We start from the raw sequence: 23750 nt of genomic DNA, 5'->3' as shown, positions 1-23750 counted from the left end.
AGGGACAGTTAGTGGCTTAAGTACTTAGCAAGCTGGTTGTCTACACTTGGAAGATAGTCAGCAAGCATATGTGTTTATAATGTAAGTGGGATTTGTTTTTACAAGTGGAATGAATACAAGGAAAAACAAAAATATCTTGCTAACTTTGTCATCAGTGCAGCACGGTCACTGTCCAACCGTTCAAATTTGAATGTGTTTGCACATGCAAACACATTCAAACGCATCCTCCAGTGGTGTGTGACTCAGTTGCGAGGATGTAATGAAGAAGACTTCTACTGCCCATCTTTTTTTACACAGTGTCCTCCTTTTTTTCTTCTGCAGAAGTCAAGTGGAAAGAAAGTGTATCTATCTGGGTATGGAGTGGAGCTGGCCATCAAAAGCCAGGAGTACAAAGCAAAGGATGACACGCAAGTCCAAGGTGTACATACTCACAGGAAGACACACAGTCAATACACACATGCCCACAATGTTGTAATCCCAGAGGAGTCCTGACTTGAAAATCGAGTTAATTGATTGTGGTTGCAGGGGCGGAGGTGAATGCTACAGTGATCGGAGAGAATGATCCGGTGGATGAGGTCCAGGGATTCCTTTTTGGCAAACTCAAGTGAGTGTCTCTGTGTCAGGCTATGATAAAAATTCAAGGCTTGGATTAGGTCCAGGAATTGCACCACACTCTCTCCTGTTTTTCCTCCTGCCTTAAAGCACTGACCACATCTCTGATAAACTAACTAGAAAATAATGAAATTAACCTGTGAATCCAGCCACTCTCTTGTTTAACAGATGCATGTATTCTGTTCATCTTTCTCTCACCAGGACCCTCTACCCAGAACTCAAAGAACAGCTTAAGGAACTGAGGAAGCATTTAGTGGAAAGCACCAATGAAATGGCACCTCTGAAAGTCTGGCAAATGCAAGGTGGGCCTACTTCCAGATTTAATTCTCTTATTTCAGCCATCAGCAGATTTTCTGTTTTTGCTGTTTCCTACCAAGTTTTGACAATACGATCAGGCTCTGCAAGGAAGTGTCTGGTATTACATCTGTAAATAAATAATGATACAACACAATGAAGCAAACTTGTCAAAACTGACCGAGTCAACATCTTGACAGGCTAGGAGAAAATAAACTGTCCCTCTCATTTTACAGGTAACACCTGTGGGCATTGCTCCTGTCACTTAATTTTTCAGAGAACCAATTTTATGATGCTGTAAATATACCTGTAGGACTTGAACTTAGTTCTGTATCTATTACTTTGATAGCTATGGCTGACAAAGACAATTATCTGATGGGAAAAATCCCATGTCCTCACACCCATTAAAATCAAATCAATTGTTAGCTGACCCTTTATGTCCTTACGATTTCACAGAAATATCTCTTTACACAATCCCTTTTAAAGATACCCTGCTTACTCCGCAAATGAAAAAACATAATTTCAGGGTTTTTCTGGCACAGAATGTGTCTTTGGGGAGTGACTACAGACAGTAGAAAGCATAATCGCCGCCTACAGTAAAAGCAGTCAGCCTGTGTTACCTCATATAACAGAAGTCTTTTGTGGGATTTCTCAACATGTGTTAAACTAAAATATCCAATATGCATAAGTATGTGAAATCTCAATAATTAAAACTTTAAATTTTTGGGAGGACTGGTTAAAAACCTCTTTGGGAGGTTCTTTCAAACATAATCTTTTAGGGTTCTGTGCTGATTTAGTTGAGTAGAAGTTGCAAATCAGACTTTGATGTGACTCAGTTTATGGGTACACTAACAAAACACTTTTATATGATAGTAGATGTGCGATCATGCTACAAGCAGCTTTCATAAGCACTGTACGTACTGTATTTGTTTAGAATAATCTGTTAAACGTGGTAATTTTTGAAATCATCAGAAAGTTAAAACGAGTTAAAAGCGTTGTTCCTACTCCCTGTCACACCATGTTTTATCTGAATGAAATGTAGATCTTTACAGTATGTTATTTTAGTCCTCGTTCTACCTATTCAGGAGGTCCAGCTGCAATCACTATTTAAGTTACTGTATTTAAATTCCCTTTTATTAAGTGTGGTTTTATTAAGTGTGGCACACACCTGTTGATGAAAGGCTTTGAAAGTAGCAGGATTTGCAGCATGTAGTTTTTTTTATTTGTTTTATTTTACTCCTTTGATCAGAAATAAATAAAAATAAATTAATATTGACTTCTGTTGATTTAAAAATGATGTAATTCCATCCATTCCAACTAGCAGCTGAAAATGTATCCGTATTGATCTCTGATCAATGACTGCGATCGATCTGTGTTCTCTTGATGCACCTGAGCCCATAATACCTTGAAGATATGAGAACTTTGTCTGCTGCGATATAAAAGCATTATTGATTCAGATTGCATCATATATTGATTACCTAGTCAAACTCACGCTCACAGATGTAATCATATGTACTTTTGTATTTTGTACATTTTTTGTCGCCACACATATATTACCCAGCAACAAAAATCTACTATGTTTATGTTTCTTAAAGTAAATGCTTCCATACGTAAAAGGTATTCAGCCTATCAGTAGGTGTAATCAGGATGTGAGCTTTCAGCTGCTTTGATTTTTGGTGAATAAAGGCTGCGAGAGGATGAGGGGGTTGAGCTCGACTGTCAGACTGTCATGTGGGCGTCTGTCTTTATCTCCTAACCCTCTGGGGCTCATTAGCTCAGCCTGTTTACAAAGAGAGGGAGACCTCCAGAGGCTAATAATCACACAGACTACAACACCATTACAGAGATGCTCACTGCATTGAAATAATCCTCACTGCTCTCTTCCCTCCTTGCACACCAAAGCTGCATGCACTCATTTATCTTTTCTACACTTAAAAATTAAAGAATGTCTCAAGTATACACGTGTTTACATTCTAGTCTTCTTCTCTGTGCCTTAAATGCTTTAGATATAGTTTGATACCGTTTTTATGGGCTCAAATTAAGATGGTGAACATCATAAACATTATACTTTTGCAACATGAACATTTTTAGCACTGATGCTGTGATGTTAATAGTAATTTGCTTGTAAGTCCCTGTGTTGTGCAGAGCTGGAAGCATATACTCTTAGTCTTTTAAAACGAACATCGGTGAGTTAACTACCATTGAGGCAGCTCCTGTCTTCATTTTTTGATTTGCTTCGGTTTTTATTTATTTATTTATATATGCATTTTTTTAAAAACAGAATACAGACTCTGGCGAGTGCTCACATCTTTTGATTATCACGCTTTCCTTTTGTTTCTCTTTTGTTGTTTTCTTGTTTCCTGTTCTTCTTACTCTTTTTTTTTTTTCCCACTCATCTCTTTCCCATTTTGACCCTCGTTGCCTGCCTGAACATCCACCCACCTTCTCTTTTATAGATCTGAGTTTTCAGACAGCTGCTCGCATTCTTGCTGCTCCCGCTGTTGATGCCCTCAATGTTATGAAAGACCTCAGTCAGAATTTTCCCACCAAGGCCAGGTAGAGGAGAAGCAAACACACACACACACACACACACACACACACACACACACACACACACACACACATACATACGTGCATACACATGAGCAGTAACTACAATAAGAAGCTTGGTTTGTATAGATTTTGAATAGTCAGCAGTTTCACAGTCCAGTCTTCCCTTTTCTCTCACAGGTCAATCACTAAAACTGTGGTCAACTCAGAGATCCGCAGAGAGATTGGCGAGAATCAAAAGGTACAAATTTGACCATCTTTTATTCCTTCAGTGTTTCTTCCACTCTCTGTATAACACAATGAAAATACTTCAGCTATTCCGTGGTTAAAAATGAAAATGAACACCTTAGTCTGTCCCTCAGCATTTCCCTACTTCTGCAATGGGTACCATTTTACAAACCAAAAACCAGCTGCATCCACAAAGTTTGACAAAGGCGTGGATCTGTTAGCCTCAGTTGTCTCCAAGTCAAATCTGGCTGTTTCTTTCAGCTTTGTAAATTCAGTTAATAGGCTCTTTATACACTCTTTAGACTTACACCAGCTGACAAACCTAGCCCCAACACGATGTGTCAGTCGTCAGAGAATGTCTCACACTTCAGTAGACTTTTGCTGTGTCGTATGTCTTTGCTGTGTGTCTCGGGATTGTGATGTGACTTGGGGGAAAAAACAACACTAATGGCTGCTTGATCTTGCATAAAAAAATCTCGTTATTAGATCGGTGACGAGCTTTTTACGTCTTTTCGCAAAGTCAGGAGGATTAGGCTGTTACAAGGCAGACAGGATTGTGTGTTTGTTGGCTCATCAGGCTGAAGGACCAATAAGTTTACGTGATGGCGAAGTGTTTGTCGTCCATTCATCCCTCCACATTTCACAAGAACTGGTATTCCTCTTAGAGTATTGGTCAGATTTTATTGGAACTTGCACACAGTGATCATGTAATGGCTCTTCACCCAAATTGTGCTCAAGATCAAGCTCATTTGTCATTTTACTGGCATTTTTCCATTTTCACAAGAACTGCTGCACCTCTTAGAACATTGGTGAGATTTTAGTGAAATTAGATTAATTTATCTTCGATATGACTGTTTGCGAGCCTCCTTAACTTCTCAGTGGATTTTAATTCTCATAAGTTTGTGCAATAAGGCATCTAATGAAAATAAAACTTGGAACTTTCATTAGGAATGTCACATATTACAGTATCCCTTGAATTCTGATATATCATTGATATTCCGGTTTATTCTCTTGTGCCTCCAAGGCCTTAAGTGAATTATTTTCACATCCATCAGAAAACTTTTATTCTTGGACACCACTAGAGTATCTTTGCATGGTTCACAGTTCAAAATAATCCTTATGTATCTTATACTGGGTGTTATTGAAGCTTCTCAGTCCATCCACTCTCTGAAATAAGCTGTTTTAGCTCCTCCCCCTTTACATCTGCTGTCCTTTTAAGCCATCTTTCTTGTGATTGGCTGCCCCTCACAAACTGAGAGCAGAAATTGAGTTTTGAACTTTTTGTTCACGGGGATTACTTTCCCAATATGCTGATCTCATTATTTATGTCTTTGGCCATGTTTAATATGAGAATCCTCCATTTTTGCATTTCACATTTAAATTTCATTGAATTAATAGAGTAAGCCAGATACTTTTTACAAAGTTGATAACCAGCCTTATCTTTGTTTGTAAATTTACTATTTCCCAGTTGGATAATCAAATTACAACTCTTTGGTATCCTCTTGTGTTTTTATTTAGGAACTCGGTTCAGTGTGATACAGATTTAGCGTTCAGATCTTTTTTTAAAAGCTCCCTTTGCTGAACCACAAGACAGATTATTTTAAACAGGTCATTACACTCACACAATATTAATGGTATTTTTCCCGTGATTGAATTCTCAAATAAGAAGCAGTATTAGCTTCAGAGTAAGAAGTATTCATTTGCATCAATTTATCGTAGCTTTTGTTGTTTGCGGTAAATCTGGAAAATTGTTGCAAAAGGTCCAAAAAAGTTAGTACTACATAACATAATATTTTTTGTTTTATAAATGAATTATTCTTTTTTATGTTTGTAGATTAGTGGCTGGGACTCAATCATCACAACTGCTTGACTTCATCCTCTAGCCTATCTTTGTCTTTTCAATATCCAGGATGATTATTCTTTTTATCTTGCAGACTGTGTCCTCTAGTGGTTGGGGATAATTTAGCTTCAGCTGTTTACCAATCTAATCCACTAAAGAGGAAGAGCCAAGACAAACAGCATTATTGCAAACATCCACAATCAAGTAGCTTTGTCTCTCGAAATGAAACTGCCCCTCCTGGTTTTGTTCTACCCTTTTTACTTTGTGATAAATTGTAAACATCATCTGATTTGAAAAGCATTCAGTTTTTGACAATGTGTGTTTTGCTTCGCCTTGTTAATGGAACAGGCAATCACCCCTTTTTCTCGTCAGTGTTTTCTCTCTCTCCTTTTCTCGCTCTCCTCTCCTGAAGCTGTGCTCACATTATCTTGGTGTGCAGACAGGAGTTTGGGCTGGTGGTGGGGCTGAGCAGACAAACGTCCTAATTACTGAATCGGTGATTCATTCAGCAGGCGCACAGAGTCCTGCAGCGAGAAATGATTATTGATTGAAGCAGTTTGGACACGTGCACTTGCTCACACATACACGTCTTTGTCTTTCTTTCACACACACACACAGGCATGCATGCATGCACACATTCACACAATTTAAGTGGGATGAACAATATTTGTGTTAATCATGTCTTGTTGTAATTGCAGTGTCTGGAGTATGATTAATCTGATGTCTTTGTCTTTCTGTAATGAGATTTGACTGCGCCAAAACGACTTTGAGCTTTCCTTTTGCCTGTGCAGACACACAAGCACACACTTGGATCTCTTCTCATAGACATACACACGCACACACAGACATTTACACACCCTTTCTTTGATAATTAGATTTGTTTAGTGTGGGGTTTGATTGCTCTAAACAGACTGATTTTTAAACAGAGTTGTCTGCGCTTGTTTAGAGCTGTCAACATGACTTGTTGTGGCTTTGTGTTGACTGTTGCCTCTAGTTTTACAGTATAATTGACTACGTGGTGGCTGGTTTTGACATTATTTGCCTCACAGCATGGCGATCTGCTCAGCTGGTGCTGAATGGGGAGCTTGACACAAACAGGATATTTAGTCATAGTGACGTTTCTCTTTCCATAGTTTTTCAAAGGAACTCTGGGATTGCAGCCCGGGGATTCAGCGCTGTTTATCAACGGACTGCATATAGATTTGGACACACAGGACATCTTCAGGTACACACAGAGTGCCATATATTGAATGTCTCATTTGCAGTAATTGCAGCAGAGAACTGCATATGTGTTGCATTAAATTTTTGCAAATTAAAGTGTATATAATTAGTCAAGACCTTGGCTTGGCTGTTTTAAAAACTTGTCAACTGTTATAAGTAAAAATGCTACAGAATTAAAGGTTCTAGTTCAACATTATCTTAAGCTGAAGTTCTTTGTGTTTTGCATTATTGTTTTTAATTAGCTAACTGGGAATCTAAGATAACTGGCCCTGTCCAAACTCAGACATTAAAAGTTTTGATTGTCATATATGTCAAAGAAAAGCAGCAAATTCTTGCATATAAGAAACTGAACGCAAGTAAATATTCTGGAGTTTTGGAAAAATATTCAAAAATCAGTGGTTGTAATAGTTATTAATAGGTTATGCCCAACCATTCGCTAAAGTAATTTATTTCTAATGGAGAGACTATATAGAAATCAAAATTGTTGCCGTTTCTTTGTCACATTTTTAAAATTGGATTTTAGAGGGTTTTTTTTTTTAATTCAAATTCAATTCTTACCTGATGTTTAATAGTTAAAATTAACCTGATCAAAACTGAAAATGATGAGCTTCACTTAGATGGTGCACACATGCTTATATTCTCGACTGCAATGCATGCACACGCTGCACCACTTAACTCACCGCTGTCCTTTGTTACCTGCAGTGTGTTTGAGGTGCTGCGCAGCGAGGCGAGGGTGATGGAGGGTCTGCGCTCCCTGCTAATCGAGACACCTTTTATTCACGACATCCTGAAGCTCAACGTCCAGCCCTCTGACTCTGACTACGCTGTCGACATCCGCAGCCCGGCCATCAGTGTAAGCATGCACATGTTCACACACATCCCTAATAACTAACTGTTGAATGTTGCAGCAAATGAGGACTTACCCAAAATAAGCTTGGAATGTGTTGTGTTTGGAAGATTTTTACTGTGCAATCAAGTTTCTATTTGAACAAATTTGGAGGCATTTCAAATCCCCTAAATTATGGCCTTGCTTTTCTTCCGCTAGCAGTCAAAAGTAATTTCTTTTTGGCTCCTGTCTGCTCAGTCTTCTCTTTAAACCTCATTTAAACCATTTCCTCTTCACTTCGTTGTTCTGTTTAGTGGATTAACAACCTGGAGACAGACCACAGGTACAGCTCATGGCCCTACAATGTGCAGGAGCTGCTCAGACCAACTTTCCCTGGAGTCATCAGGCAGATCCGCAAGAACTTCCACAATCTGGTAAGATGGCAGTTTATGAATCAGACCCCTGTGAATCCAAATAGATCTGAATCTTTGTGATGAATACTAACATGCATCTGTTGCAGGTGATCATTATGGACCCGACCCAGGAGAATGCTGTTGAACTGCTGAGCGTCGCAGAGATGTTTTATGCTAATAATATACCCCTCAGGTTGGTGTTTCTGTCATCCAGATATATTATTTTTTGGACACACACTTTCTTGGGAATTAATTATTAACTTTTATGAATTTGAATACACAGCATATCACTTTTTATTGCTCTACAGTAACCACAAAGCTAAAAGGAGCTGCTGCAGTGCATTTGTAGTTGCTAGAAATGTGTAGTTAAAAATCCATTTTAATTTAGGAGTTTTGTCAGGGATGTTTGGAAAACCTTTGATACCGCACTGCATGTGGCATCTTGGGATGGTCAGTGTGTTTGAATACTGATGAAGCAGGCAGCAAGCGCTCTGCATTTTAACTGTTTTTGGAAGCTTACTTGGTCTGTGTTTGTGTTTTAGGATTGGGCTGGTGTTCGTGGTGTCGGATGAAGACGACATAGACGGTATGCAAGATGCCGGTGTGGCACTCATCCGAGCCTACAACTACATCACCGAAGAGGTGGACAGTCAGAATGCTTTTGAAGCTGTCATGTCGGTGAGTCTGTTGTTCACATACACTAAGAAGAGAAAGTGACTCTTCTTAAAATTCCTGTTATTCTTATAAGACATTGGCCATCTATTTAACCTGCATCACTGTTACTCTTTGCTTTGTCCACCCAACCATCCCATTCTCTTCTTCTTCTAGATGTTTAACCGTGTGCCAGTTGGTGGACAGCTGAGTGTTGGGGATGTAGTTAAAGTGCTGGAGAAGAGGTTTCCCTACGTGGAGGTCAGCAGTGTCCTCGGAGCCGACTCCACCTATGACAACAACAGGAAGGTGAGTCAGGCTGAGTGTGTGTGTGTGTGTGCGCGTGTGTGTGTGTGCGCGTGTGTGTGTGTGTGTGCGTGTGTGTGTGTTTGCAGATTTACTGGGATTTTCCCGCACAACCATCTCTAGGGTTTCTAGAGGATGGTGCACAAAAGTGTCTAGTGTTTCAAGCTGATAGGTGGGCAGCAGGAATTCAAATAACCTCTGGTTTACAATCAAAAATGCTGTCTGGTCTGATGAGCCTCAGATGCTAGGGTCAGAATTTGGCATAAGCAGCCTGAATGCATAGATTCGTCCTGCCTTGAACTGTTCACAAATCTGTGCCACAAAGAAAAACGGGGTTCAAACTGGTACTAGCAGACAAAACAATGAAAATGTAAGTTTTAGAGTTTAGTCAGTGTTTATTTCAATATGTACTTAAATCAGCTAAGAGCCCTTAAGGGTTTTTAAGATGCAAGAATATTTGCAAAAATATTAAGTGTGATTTTGTTTTAGAAAAGAAATAGGAAATCCCTTCTTATGGTGGTTAGACCTAAAACAGACTGTTACAGTAATCAAAGCTGCAGGGTGCTCTGCAAGCCTAATGATTAAGGCTCTAACCCAATAACATTTTTTTCCTTCTTCCCTTTTAGGAAGGGCGGGCATACTATGAGCAAACAGGAGTGGGCCCGCTGCCTGTGGTCATGTACAATGGGATACCTTACCAACGTGAACAGCTGGACCCGGATGAACTGGAAACTGTCACCATGCAGAAGATTTTAGAGACCACTTCATTCTACCAGAGAGCTGTCTACCTGGTCAGTTACAGTTACACGCGGCATTGTGCCACCTTAGACACACAGACACTGAAAGCTTAGGTGGAAGGTCATTATCTGTGATCACAGGTGCAGGTTTCATAACATTTTATTCAATTGTGTTTCTTGTTTTTTTCATTTGCTGGCCCTTCTACAGAATTATACTATAAAATTAAAGGGCAATAAAAGCCACCATAAAGTACACTGTTCATCTTTGTAGTCATAAAACATATTCTCTTTTCAGCAGGATCTTTGTGAGCGTGCCAGCTGTCATTTTCCCTCTTTTAATGTCAGCCCATCATACAGAGGAGCCAAAGGATTTCTAAGGAATTTAAGCACAGCATGTAGCATTTAATTTGGTGGTTATACCAGTCTTACTGGTCAGCATAGTGTTAGTCACCCTACCTTTTCTCTTTTTTAATGTTCAACTCAAACTTGTTCAAAGAAAAACTTTCAGTTGCTACACAAGCACCAGTTAACTGCAGTGGAAAGGCCATTAAAGATTAAGAAGGGCTTTTTAAACTGTTACTATGAGCAGGGAGAGTTCACAGAGAAAGACCTCCTGCATGACTGTCAGCTCTGCAGTAACAGTGACTGACTTATTCCTTGAACCTCATGTGCTTTTTCCTCATGTTACTTGCAGGGTGAGCTGGCTACAGACCACGATGTCGTGGACTTCATCATGAACCAGCCCAACGTTGTTCCACGAATCAACCCCAGGGTGCTGTCCACCAGCAGGACTTATCTGGACCTGTCTGATACCAGTGAGTATTAGGCTTTCATACATTTCAGAAATGAAGTCCTTAATTCCTGAAATGTTTCTGTAATATATTTTTTAGATGTTTAGTAAGGATCGTCCTCAGAAACTTCACATTTTTTCATCAGAAAAGTTTTGCAGTAAATAAGTAAATACTGTACTGGGGTGGCCTCAAAAGTTCATGTAGTACTAGGAATCTTTTCAGTTTCTGGTCAGTTAGTTTTCCATGTGCTCTTGAATCATTACAGCTTCGATTTAGACTTTGATTACGATTATTTTGTTGCCATTTTAAGTTGCAGTATAAAAACCTTTGGTAATTTCTAACAACTGCTGTTTGACCTGCTCATCTATGCTATATAAACATGTATAAATCTAGATACATATAATTCTGTGATATGAACTTTTTCACATTACACATGTTTGCTCTATAAGAAACAGTTCGCTCCTTTTTTTCTCTTTTTGCAGACAACTTCTTCATAGATGATTACGCACGTTTCTCAACCCTGAACACGAAGAAGAAGAGTACAGCTGTGGCCAACAGCATGAACTATATGACAAAGAAAGGTAAGAGCTGCGTGGCAGCTGGTCACTGAACAGAACAGCATGCTTGTGGATTTTTTTTTCTTGTTACTTGTGAAGATAATCTAGCCATTTCAGGCTAAACTCTCTCCTTGTGTATTCTCCTTCTGTCCTCTCCTCCTCCACTTCCTCCTCTTATTCATGTGTTTTTAAATTTCCCTGCATCAGGGATGACCACCACCAACAGGCATGGTAATCACCCTTTTTCTCCACATTATTCCTCCTCCTACTCACTTGCTCTTTTTTTCAGTTTTCTGTTAACAGCATTGTTGGCACTGTGTTTGTGAGTCCACCACCACTCCTCCATCTGTGTTCAGTTCTCAAAGGACACAAATGACTAATAATTATGCATGTGATAATTGTGTACCAGTCTCCAAGCATGAGTACTAAAATGTGTTTATATAACTGCTCACTATAACATTGTTTGTTCCAGTGAGGGAGCATGATACTTCATCTTGTATGATTTTAAAGTGACTGCATGAAAAGTTCGAATGATCTGATCTGGAGCAGAGAGCAAAGTTATTTAAAGTTATTTTTACACTCAGTGGCCACTTTATTAGGTAGTTACTAGTACTGGGTTGCATGCCCTTTTGCCTTCAGAGCTGCATTAATTCTTTGTGGCATAGATTCAACAAGGTGCTGGAAACCTTGCTCAGAGACCAGGCAACATTTTGTGATCTTATTTTGTCCAATTTTGCTGAGCCTGTTCAAAATGTATCCTCAGTTTCCTGTTCTTAGCTGACAGGCGTGACACATGGTGGGGTCTTCTGCCATTGTAGCCCATCTGCTTCAAGGTTTGATGTGTTGTGCTTTCAGAGATGCTCTTCTACTGTAACAAGTGCTTATTTGGGTTACCATTACCTTATCTGGCCATTCTCCTCTGACCTCTGGCATCAACAAGGCATTTTCATCTAGTGACTTGCCTATTTGGGTGTTTTTGCTAAACTGAGCTTGTGCTACCATGTGATTTTTTTTCAAAGTATTTTATTGTGTATTTATTATTTATGTCTGTGTTTGTGGGTCTATATGTGTTTATGTATTTATGATGAGTTACTTATTTGTTTTAATGTCTGTTTTTAATATGTAAGGGACCTTGTTTCTTAATGTTTTTTAAGCCTTTTATCTGAAGCACTTTCAAACTCTGTATGTGATATTGGGCAATGCAAATAAATAAAATGCAATCTAATGAGCGTTTGAAAATGTGTAATTAACAAAGTGGCCAGTAAGTGTATTTTCTTGTTGTTTGTTACAGCCCTTGATGTACCTCATTTAGATTTAAGCACTACTTCACTAGTTTATTCTGACCATGTCCGTTTCTTCTTCTGTGGTTTTCAGATGATGGCTACATCCGTCCTGTGACCTTCTGGGTGGTGGGAGATTTTGACAAACCTTCAGGACGCCAGCTCCTTTATGACGCCATCAAACACATGGTACGAAATGACATCTTCATGTCCATGTCCAAATCATTTACCTTTTTTTGGAATCATTTTATGTTACTATTTATGTATTATTATGGATTTATGACATTAAGTAAACTGTATAAAAGCAGTTTAAAAGAGTTTAGATTCCACAGCCTGAGCCGCCTCTTCCTTGAATCACCACCATATCGTGGTGGAGGGGTTTTAGAGTCCCAATGATCCCAGGAGCTACGTTGCCCAGGGGCTTGTCCCCCTGGTAGAGTCTCCCATGGCAAACTGGTCCTGTGTGAGGGTCCAGACAAAGAGCAGTTCAGAAGACCCCTATGTCTGCAACAACAAGGGAACAGTTTACCCTGCCCGGGATAGGGTTACCGGGGCCCCACCCTGGAGCCAGGCCTGCGGAGGGAGCTCGAGGGAGAGCGTCTGGTGGTCGGGCATTAGCCTGTGGTGTCTGGCCGGGCGCAGCCCGAAGAGGTTACATGGCCCCGCTCACGTATAGGCCCACCACCTGCAGGAGGCGTCGTAGGGGTTGAGTGCAGTGTGTGTCAGGCGGTGGCCAAGGGCGGAGGCCCTGGCGGACCGATCCCCGGCTATCGAGAGTGGCTATTGGGAGCAATGGTAGCCTGTGACATTAACCAAATAAATGCATATGCACATTAAAAAGCGGTGAATCAATGTTGAAACAGAGACTGTCCACATTATTGTATCACAGTTAGATCTTCCTGTACAGTGATTCTCATGTGGAGCTGTTAATGCCTATTTAAATTATACTAGTCTGGTGAAAACTAATGTTTAAAGGTAGTTCAAGTAATGAGTGAACTGGAAATGCGTCAGACTAATGGAGTTTATCATCTGTTCATAATTCAGTCATGATCAGGCCTATGCCAAACATATTTTTTTCCAAAACTGTGGTTCTGCAACATTTTTACACCCTCAATGATTTAATTAATACTGCGATATGTCTGTACACCTGCTATCTCTGAGACTTTGGGATAAACATTAGTGTGCCAACAGTCAGAATATCCAAGCCTTTAGAAGCTTACTGTCTCTCATCTTCTCTACACCAGAAAACCAGCAACAATGTCCGACTGGGAATGATCAACAACCCTTCAGTTGACCTGTCTACGGAGACGAGCCGCGTGGCCAGAGCAATCTGGTCTGCCATGCAGACACAATCTGCCAATAACGCCAAGAACTTCATCACCAAGATGGCTAAAGAAGAGACCGCCGCGGCCCTGGAGAGGGGTGTTGACGTCGGAGACTTCGCTGTTGGGGTGAGAGGGTTACAGACAAAATATCCTAATTTAAACAGGATGATGATAAATGTGATCATGTTTTCTTCTCTTATTGCTGGTGGTGACTGTCAGGCAGGCTTGTGACTGAATTAGGCACTCACCCGTCCTACTTTTTTAGTCCTAATTTGTTCTTTTATCAGCTGTCTACAAGTTATCTGTTTTTTTCCTTCAGGGTATGGATTTGTCACTGTTTAAAAGTGCGTACGAGGCTCCCAAGTTAAACTTCTTGCTTTCCCACGCTGCTTACTGTCGAGATGTGCTCAAGCTGAAGAAAGGACAAAGAGCAGTTATCAGCAACGGAAGAGTGAGTCAGAACTTTTAAACCTGTCCTAGATGTTGTATAGGTTCAAATATAGCTTATATTGATAAAAAAAAAATGTGCAGCTTCCCACATTTACTGTAGTTATGCAGTCAGTATTTTTGTTTCTTCTTGACAGATCATAGGTCCACTGGAGGAGGAGGAGGTGTTTAACCAGGATGACTTCCTGCTTTTGGAGAGCATCATCCTGAAGACTTCTGGAGAGCACATCAAAAGCAAAGTTCAGCAGTTTGGAATTGAGGAGGACAGGTATTTTCAGGTTCTTCTCAGAAGTTTATAGATGAACTTTTCATTGTGCTGAGTTATGCAAGCTAACACTGGATTGTTCTCAGGGCCAGCGACCTTGTGATGAAGGTGGATGCTTTGCTCTCATCTCAGCCTAAAGGAGAAGCCCGTGTGGAGTATGGCTTTGCAGATGACCGCTACAGGTAAAGCTGTACATCAATTAGATGAGTAAGACTTCTTTATTGAGTCGAGATGCCTTCTAGTGAATGTTTAAAAAGTTAGTACTCATCAAGGGCTATTTGGTTTATTTCAAATATTGGACTAACTTAAAGAGATTAGTTAGAGTTAATTAAGCAATCAATACCTGTTTTTTCTGTCCTCTGGAGAAAGCAGGAACATCTTATTTATGTTTTGCTTGCTTGTTGATATGCTGTTTGTTGGCAGTGCTGTGAAGATCCGCCCTAAAGAAGGAGATGTATACTTTGATGTAGTTGCCGTGGTAGATCCAGTAACCAGAGAAGCTCAGAAACTTGCTCCTCTTCTTCTGGTAGGTTGTCTGTTACAACTCCTTTGAATGTGTGATCCATCTTTTTTCTGTCTCATACTTTTATGTCCAGTTGACTTATTTCTAACATGGTCTCTTTTGTCCTCTGTTACATCCCTCTCCTCGCCCCCTTGCAGGTTATAAAGCAGCTGGTAAACGTCAACCTGCGTGTCTTCATGAACTGCCAATCAAAACTGTCAGAAATGCCCCTCAAGAGGTGAGGAAACAAGCTATTTCTGTACTGCATGATGAAATTGTACATCCTAGTTGCACCTTTATACCTTGGCCTTTCTATTTCCTCTCCCATGTCAGTTTCCATTTAGCCTTCAGTTAAAGTACAGAATCATAAATATCACAATGTTGCATAGGTTTATTGAAAATGAGAGGAACTTGTTTGGATTAAACTTTAGCAGAATTTCTAAGCATATCTGGATGGACTTTGCAATAGTCACAGATATCTGATAACAAGTTGCTTTTCTGAAGCTTTGCATCAAACAGCCTTTTGATGTTGTTTCATGTGGTGACAGCTTTGAAAAGGTTACTCCGTGAAACTTAGTGTAAGTCTGGATTGTTTTATTAAACCAACCAGCATGTGGGCATAAAGACTCTTCCACCTGATATGAAAGTTAAACTGATTTCTGCTTGTGTATAGATTGATTCCCATGTGTGTCTTCCAGTTTTTACCGTTATGTACTGGAGCCAGAGGTGGCGTTTCAGGCTGATGGTAGTTTCTCTTCCGGGCCCATGGCAAAGTTCCTAGACATGCCTCAGTCTCCGCTCTTCACCCTGAACCTCAACACTCCCGAGAGCTGGATGGTGGAGTCTGTGCACACTCGATATGATCTGGACAACATCTACTTGGAGGAGGTATAGCAATATACGTCTGTGTTTGGGCAGGCTCACTTGTTTTTTGTTTTTTAATTTATTTAGCAGTTTCCAACAGTAACATATAATTTGACTAGCTGGACAACATATAGATAACATAAATTGCTTATATATTGAACATTTTTGATAGTGTTTCCCCTCATGGAGACCTGCAGCTAATTTGGGAACCATTATTAATGTGTGTCTGTGGAGCCCCTGGGCACTGATATTGGGCTGCACAAAATTAAACTTTCCTTGGCTGGACTTCTGTGTTTGCAGGTGGAGAATATTGTAGCAGCAGAGTATGAACTGGAGCACCTTTTGTTGGAAGGCCATTGTTTTGACGTCAGCTCAGGTCAGCCTCCACGTGGCCTTCAGTTCACCTTGGGAACTGCCTCTGAGCCTGTTATTGTGGACACTATCGTCATGGCAAACTTGGTAATCACTTCAGAATATGAGTCACTCATTTTGTTGTCAAGTGCTTTGCAGGAAAAACAGCTTTGTGCTGTTATAGTTGGATGCTTGATAAAAAAAATAATTTTTTTTTACTTTCTTAGACATTTATATTCTTTTAGCCTTAAACTGTAAATCTCTTTGTTCTGCTCTGCAGGGTTACTTTCAGCTCAAAGCCAACCCAGGCGCCTGGATCCTGAAGCTAAGGAAAGGGCGCTCTGATGAAATCTACAAGATTTACAGGTGAATAATATGCAGAACTGGCTATATACTGTCACATAAATGAAATGTCAGCCAATCCTCTTTGCTCCCGGTTCTATAAATGAGTTGGAAAATCTCTTTTCTAATGTTTTCATTATCATTTCTTTCTTCTGTCGCAGCCATGACGGCACAGACTCTCCGGCAGACTCGGACGACATCGTAGTGGTGCTGAACAATTTCAAGAGCAGAATCATTAAAGTCAAGGTCAGCTCACATGCGATGCGGTGACGTCTTTGTGCCACAAAAGCACAGAATCTGCCCTTCAGCACTGTTAGTTGGATTTAAAATTTATCTTTGGATAAATCCGGGATGGAAAGTTGGTGAACAGAACATCCAGACTGCTCAATTTCTCAGGTTCCTCATAAATTTTAACGAGAAGCAGAAACTCCAGTCTGAACTGAGCCGTTTTGAGCTGAATAAATATATAGTTTGCGCACAAACTATATAACTACACATATATACACAATAGCTTCTATCACCTCTTTGTTTTTTCACATTAAAAAGCCCATATTTAAATTTTTGTGCTTTAGTGTGTTATATAGAAATATTTGTTGTAATCCAGGCTTTACTTCCACCATTCGTCTGCATCGCTGTGTAAGACACTTTCACAATGCCCACCAAGCAGCTTGTTTGGCTCTCCCTCAAACAAAGAAGGAGCAGCTGCCTCACAGTTGACCTTTATTCCCTCACTGTGCTTACTCTAAAGGTTAGCCACGAGCAAAGCATGCCAGTTTTTGTAATGTTGGCTGCAAGCGTCTTCACTCCAGGCCAGCAATGTCTTGCTTATGCCCCTGGACCCAACACAAGTCCCGCACAGTAGGGCAAATATGGTCTCATCTCCTATGCGCTCTTTATTTGCTAAAATCCAACTGAAACAGCTATCATTCCCAGCCTTCGTGTTCTTCTGCTCTGAACCTTTGCCTGCCTCTTTCCTTAGAAACTAGCTCTCCCACACTGCTCTGTGCAAGTTGGGTCTTTCATTGGTTTCTTGTCTCAAATGCAGGTTCTTCCATCTCTTTTCTTTTTCTCTCTGTCTGGTTGGGAGGGCGCTGACTAGATATTAAACTCTGATCTTTAGATGTCAAATCTTACAGTAACAGACTAATGCTTAATATATGCTGCCACAGTTGTGCCCATTTGCGGAGGCATTTGCCTACAGAGAGGGGTTTTCAGCCATCATCAGTGTGCTCCTGTGCGGTCCTCCAAAATCTCAGCTGCACGATGCTTGACGTGAACGATGCTGTGCATAGGTTGAATGCTGACAGTGGTTTCACTTCAGCTCTTTTTATGTTATAACTTTGCTTTTCTGTGGCTGGCTGATGGACCAACTCATGTAAGGGTTTCCCACAAACCAGTTATACCATGTTTTTGACTCTGCCCCCATCTGACAACAGGTGCTCTCTGCAGGTTCGTGGCAGTCCAAAGGTGCCCACAGACTGCCCACAGCGTGCTACTGCTGCTGCATAATTTCCCCTTCAGAAAGAGATGTATTAGCTCTCAGCTCTCAGCACAATGATGCTTGCTGGACTTAATGATGATTTTTTTTTTTATAGCTTAAAATGTCTCCCCTGAGCAAGTTTATGTAAGATCTAAAAATATAGAAGCTTTATGATAAAACTTGTAACTTCACACTACTTTGTTTTCATATTTGACTCTGGAAACTTTTTCCAAAGCATTTAAGAAAGTTTTGGTCCTTTTGAATCAGAACGACATCAAACAATAATTGATTAGTATTTCAAATAGACTAATGGATATTTTTTTTTCTCACATAGTATGTTGTAAACTAACTGAGTTCTAATTGTGTGTTGATCAGGTCCAAAAGAAGCCAGACAAGTTCAACGAGGAGCTCCTGAGTGATGGGACGGAGGAAAACGATACTGGTTTCTGGAATTCTCTGACCAGGTGCAGCTCAAAACAGTGCCTCAAAGATCTCTCTCTGAGTTGTAAAATTTGTATTTGTTAATTTTTCAAATGTTGAAAAAGGTCAAATAATCCCTTTTGATTTTGTCTTTCAGAGGTTTCACAGGTGGAGGGAAGACAGAGGAGCCAAAGCAGGACAAGGACGACGTGATCAACATCTTCTCTGTGGCTTCGGGGCATCTCTATGAGAGGTTCCTCAGGTGGGTGTCAGAGACGCAACCAGGCAAAGAAAGGGGATTGTTGTATCAATGAAAAATCCTCGAAAACTAACATCCCTCCTTCTTACTTGTACAAAGACTATTGATTTTAGAGTCTTTTTCTTCTCTCTCTTTTTTTTTTTTAACTCTCCTCCTTCCCTCTCAGGATTATGATGCTGTCAGTTCTAAAGCATACCAAAACTCCTGTCAAGTTCTGGTTCCTCAAGAACTACCTGTCTCCCACTTTTAAGGTAAGATTTTACTTTATTTTATTCTATTTTTGCCACTGGTGTTACTTTAAAACTCAGCCGGCATCTCATCACTGATGTGGAGATCTTCTCCACTGGCTGCAGTTTTTTTTCCTCTGTCCAACAGGGATGTGAAGCTGCAAGTGAAACATGCAGCAGGGATGGGATTATTCCCAGATTTATTTTATTTATTTGTAAAGTATTCTTTAGTTTTTATGTGTATAAAAAGAATTTGTGTAGGAGATACTTTTGGATCCTGAAGGTGTTGCAGTTGAGTGGATAGGATACTGGATGCATTGCAGGTTTTAACACAAGTGTAACGACCTCTGCTTACAGGAAAATGGAGGGATGGAGTTTTCAGTAAAAGCATGGTATTTGTTTAATGCAAGTGTAGGGAGAGAATGCACTACTGTACCACAGTACACCCACAGTACAGTACTCTGACAGAACAGGACCAAAGGAGTATTTTTCTTCAGTCTCAACTTTTATGTTCTCACCATCAAAGCAGACGAAACCTTCGTAACTCTGCCAAATGCAGCTGGTGCGAAGAAATGTAACAACCACCTCACTGAAGCTGTTTTCACACATCAACTCTGGACTATTTCGGGAAAATCAGGTCGGGAAATTGTCTGAAGTTACTCACACGTGGCACACAGCAGGAAATGAAGATTTAAGATGCGCTGCTGGAACTACTCCGTTTGGTGCTGCTTGGTTAAAAGTGCACGAGGCTGCGCACATGAAACCCACTTCTTAGCAGTGAAAGCACCAGAGTATCTGCTCTAGTCTCATATCAGTGCAGCCCGACACCACACAGATTTTGGACTGTGAAGCTGGCGAGTTAAAGACAGGTGTTGTGGCAAAAAGTGATCATCTGCCACAAAGTGACTGCTGCTATTTAAGCTGTTGCAAATGACTTGTTGACCTATAATCTGTCAAACACACAGTATCTGCTATGAATTATATCAAGTAATTTTGAGCCAGGAAGAACATTTCTTTCACAAGGCAGAAGCTGCAATGAGTTTTTGGCAAAATGACTTTTATATGCTTTATTTATTTATTTATTTATTTATGGCCAAAAGGTAAGCACAAATACAACATAACAGTTCATTAAGATAATTTTAAGTGGCCAAAAAGGACTGGATTGATTATAATGTAGAGCAGAAAGTAGATACAATAATGTAGGGTCATGAGGATACTTGCAAAACAGGTTATTTCTTTATTTTATATACAATCCTGTTACCTGCAGCCTATTTACCAATATAAACAAAGATATTAGACATTAAAAAACACATGCAAACATCAGTGATCATTTATTGGCACAAGCTAAAAGAAGTGATGGGCAACCAGAGACCATAGAAAGTCAGTGACATTTGATATGGAAGCCTGCTTCTGCCACTTTTTTTTTTTTTTTTACTTGGGTTTAGGTTGCTTGGGAATACTTTAGTAATTTTGCAATCAGTATCAATCAGTAGATAAATGCTGATGAAAAAGCTCTTTGCGCACGAATTAATTTGAAGCTTGTACAAGTTGGTAAACATCAAATATTTGAGTGCAGTTTGACTAAATCTGCCAGCGACTGGTTGTACGTCAGATGTCAGCTGCCGTCCATCCTTGAAGAAAAACACCTCTTCTTCAGAACTTCTGTGTTTTTTCTTAATCACTGTGCCTGTTTATGAATATGCCTTAATTAAATGTGGCTGCATATTATCAAAAGGGAAAATCATGTGTGCACACACACTGACAGCTCTAATTCTGTGTCACCATCTTTCAGGAGTCCATCCCCCACATGGCGAAGCAGTACGGCTTCCAGTATGAGCTGGTCCAGTATAAGTGGCCCCGCTGGTTACACCAGCAGACCGAGAAGCAGAGGATCATCTGGGGCTACAAGATCCTCTTCCTGGACGTGCTGTTCCCTCTCGCTGTCGACAAGATCTTGTTTGTGGATGCCGACCAGGTTTGCTCACATGTAGCTGTGCGATTCTGCATCTGTCCAAATATTTGTTCTTTTACTACTCAGTAAAGGAGGAAACTGCCAGCTTCAGAGAACCCGTTAAATCTAATATTCCTCAGGACTATCGTAAAGTGCTGGAAGGCTTGGAAGTAGCTCAAGTTTTATAGAAAAGTTTGGAAGCACACAGTTGTCCTCCATGTGATTTGAGTTGCTAGACTCAGACAGTCAAGGCATTAAAAATTTAGGTTTTTTTTCTTTTCTTTTTTTACAAAATGTGAAACATTTTCTCTAAAATGTGGGTTCTTGCTGGCTTTCTGCACAACAGCAAAGTTAGCATTATGAGACATCACTTTGAAAAATTAAAATCTCCTTCAGATTGTGCGCACAGACCTGAAGGAGCTGCGTGATTTCGACCTGGAGGGGGCTCCGTACGGTTACACTCCGTTCTGCGAGAGCCGCAGGGAGATGGACGGCTATCGCTTCTGGAAGTCCGGATACTGGGCGAGCCACCTCGCTGGACGTAAATACCACATCAGGTACTCGCTGCTCACTCTGCTGCAACAGTCAACTTTTTTTTTTTTTTTTTTTTTTTAATGCTTTCCTTCAAATTTCACATTTCCTTTCAAATTTTACCTTCCTTTGTCGTCCGCAGTGCGCTGTACGTGGTCGACCTGAAGAAGTTCAGGAAAATAGCTGCAGGAGACCGACTCAGAGGACAGTACCAGGGGCTCAGCCAAGACCCCAACAGCCTTTCCAACCTCGACCAGGTCTGATAGTCTCTTCACTCACTGTCCACATTTGTGTTTGACGTGCACGTGGGATCCGAATCATGTGTTTAATGCAAAATGGCAATATGTTTTTGTTTTTTTTTTATTTCAGTGAGGAATTCAGAGCAGCCTCATTTTAACGTGTCTGTTCCTCTTCGGCGCCCCGTGTTTACGTGTTGTTTTCTGTTCTGCTTCTGATTTCATGACAGCACATCACTGGTTTTATGATTGCAGCGTTGTTCAGCAGCTTTTACATTTCAGGCTCTGATGTCCTTGAGCACAGCGACAGGACAAACTGTAGTCTCTGATTGCAACTTGATTATTATGCAACTGAAGGAAAACATAAAGACAGCAAACTGTGAGAGCACACAGGGAAAGCAGATGCTGCTTCTAGTTCTTGTTTATACATTATGGTTCAACCTTCATAACAATAGTTTTCCCTTCTCTGCCTGTAGTTAAGCTCTGTTCCAGTCCCTGCTTCTCTCCTAATCTTTGTTCATTGTGTTTATTTTCTTTTCTCAGGATCTTCCCAATAATATGATCCACCAGGTGCCCATAAAGTCTCTACCTCAGGAGTGGCTGTGGTGTGAGACCTGGTGTGACGACAGCTCCAAGAAAAGTGCCAAGACAATAGATCTGGTAACATTTTTTTCTTTTTACTTATTTAAAACATCTTTACAGTTTGACAGGGTTACAGAGAGGGGTGACTGGCGTTTTCTAAAGATTGTCATGTATCCTAACAGCCACTAGAGGGCAGGCAGGCATAAGAATTTCACATTAAAAAAAAGGCCTCCTTCTTCTTTCAGCTGATGATCTGCTGTCACCACAGCAGATCATCTGTCTCCATCTCACCTCATCTCTAGCATCCTACTCTGTCACACCAACCCTCTGCATGTCCTCCTTCACTACATCCAAGAATCTTCCTCTTTTCCTACTTCCTGGCAGCTGGACAACATTTTTTGCCCACTATCCCTCCTCTGCACATGTCTAAACCAGCTCATGCCATGAAGGTTTAAAAATAGGGAGAATAGTCTTTTTAGAGGTGAAAAAAGATCGATGAAACAGCAACATTTTGAAGCTGCATTCTGTTCTCATCACCTGCATGATTACCAAACCACATTACGTGGCAATAAGAAGAGCCCATAATTTATCATTTTGTCTGTGTCTTCTCATTTTCTTAATATCAGTGTAACAACCCAATGACCAAAGAGCCCAAGCTGCAGGCTGCGGTAAGGATCGTGGCAGAGTGGACCGACTACGACCAGGAGATCAAACGCCTGCAGGCCAGAATCCAGGAGGAAGCAAACCACACGGCGAAGCAGCAGGGCACGGGTACTCCTCACTCGCCACAACTGATACGTGCACCTTCTGCATTAATCACTCACGCTAACCTCTCTCTTTGTCACCATCCCTCTGTCAGATGTTCACACGGAGCTGTGAGACGCCACTGATCGCTGTGATGAGTCGCTGAACTGGACTCTGTTTAAAGAGTCTGCTTCAGGAAGACGCTTCTCTCCTGCCTTGGGGACTGCTGACAGACTGAGTGGTTGAAACAATGTCCAGTTTCTGTTCTTTTATAGGTTTTTGTGTCTGCGTGGGTGCAAACGGTGAGAATATATTTTGTGAAGCGAATCATGCGAATATCATTTTTTTTTTTTTTTTTTTTTTTTCCCTGTAATTAATGTCAGTCTGTTAGTTTGCACTGATTGAGATTCTGGTTCTGGCTGTGGTGGAAGCACAAAGGGAGGAAGACTTCAGAAAATGGTACTGCTGGTTAATTTTGGTGTTCATTTGTACGTACGTCAAACATCTGGTGGTGGGAAAACTGTTCACTCACTGCAATGTAACAACCTTAAAGATGTCTGGTTTCCTCTGAATTTCATGAAGGTACAAGCTCATGTGAAAGTTGTGATTTTTAAAGAAGTATATGTGGATTTAGAAGAAAGAGCAGAAGCAATGTAAACTCTCACCCACAGGTGTTTGACCTGAAAATTAACATCAAAATCAGTAGGATTCTTGTCACTGTGACTCTCAGGTAAAAGATGTTGCAGCATAAAGTCAGAAGCAGATCAGAGTTTTACTGTAAGGGAAGAGCAGCCTTAATAGTTCAGCTAAAACAAAAGTGATTTCTGTTCTTTGGTAACATCGATGGATTTGTCATCTTCATCTCGTTTCGGCTGTCAGATATTTTTGTTAAATAAAATCCCAGTAATGGGCGGTCCA

General features: G+C 40.5%; 1 protein-coding gene across 1 annotated transcript in view; it reads left to right on the top strand.

The window, feature by feature from the left end:
- uggt1 (UDP-glucose glycoprotein glucosyltransferase 1) overlaps positions 1–23750 on the top strand; it is a 30916-nt gene extending 7166 nt beyond the window's left edge. Inside the window, exons 7-40 of the mRNA XM_030718170.1 lie at positions 322–418; positions 526–604; positions 814–914; positions 3363–3462; positions 3637–3697; positions 6658–6749; positions 7448–7598; positions 7886–8005; positions 8092–8177; positions 8527–8662; positions 8813–8944; positions 9568–9732; positions 10373–10493; positions 10952–11050; positions 12401–12495; positions 13551–13757; positions 13951–14082; positions 14216–14346; positions 14430–14525; positions 14767–14869; positions 15004–15083; positions 15544–15733; positions 16010–16168; positions 16341–16426; positions 16564–16648; positions 18258–18346; positions 18460–18564; positions 18728–18812; positions 20581–20763; positions 21136–21296; positions 21413–21527; positions 22050–22166; positions 22715–22859; positions 22948–23750. Of these exons, the coding sequence (XP_030574030.1) occupies positions 322–418; positions 526–604; positions 814–914; positions 3363–3462; positions 3637–3697; positions 6658–6749; positions 7448–7598; positions 7886–8005; positions 8092–8177; positions 8527–8662; positions 8813–8944; positions 9568–9732; positions 10373–10493; positions 10952–11050; positions 12401–12495; positions 13551–13757; positions 13951–14082; positions 14216–14346; positions 14430–14525; positions 14767–14869; positions 15004–15083; positions 15544–15733; positions 16010–16168; positions 16341–16426; positions 16564–16648; positions 18258–18346; positions 18460–18564; positions 18728–18812; positions 20581–20763; positions 21136–21296; positions 21413–21527; positions 22050–22166; positions 22715–22859; positions 22948–22967 (3924 nt within the window). The 3' untranslated portion in view covers positions 22968–23750. The remainder of the gene's footprint in view (positions 1–321; positions 419–525; positions 605–813; positions 915–3362; positions 3463–3636; positions 3698–6657; positions 6750–7447; positions 7599–7885; positions 8006–8091; positions 8178–8526; positions 8663–8812; positions 8945–9567; positions 9733–10372; positions 10494–10951; positions 11051–12400; positions 12496–13550; positions 13758–13950; positions 14083–14215; positions 14347–14429; positions 14526–14766; positions 14870–15003; positions 15084–15543; positions 15734–16009; positions 16169–16340; positions 16427–16563; positions 16649–18257; positions 18347–18459; positions 18565–18727; positions 18813–20580; positions 20764–21135; positions 21297–21412; positions 21528–22049; positions 22167–22714; positions 22860–22947) is intronic.

This window comes from Archocentrus centrarchus, chromosome 22 (assembly GCF_007364275.1).
Source record: "Archocentrus centrarchus isolate MPI-CPG fArcCen1 chromosome 22, fArcCen1, whole genome shotgun sequence".
In the NCBI taxonomy this organism is placed as follows: Eukaryota; Metazoa; Chordata; class Actinopteri; order Cichliformes; family Cichlidae; genus Archocentrus; species Archocentrus centrarchus.
This window is presented reverse-complemented; position numbering and strand designations above follow the sequence as displayed.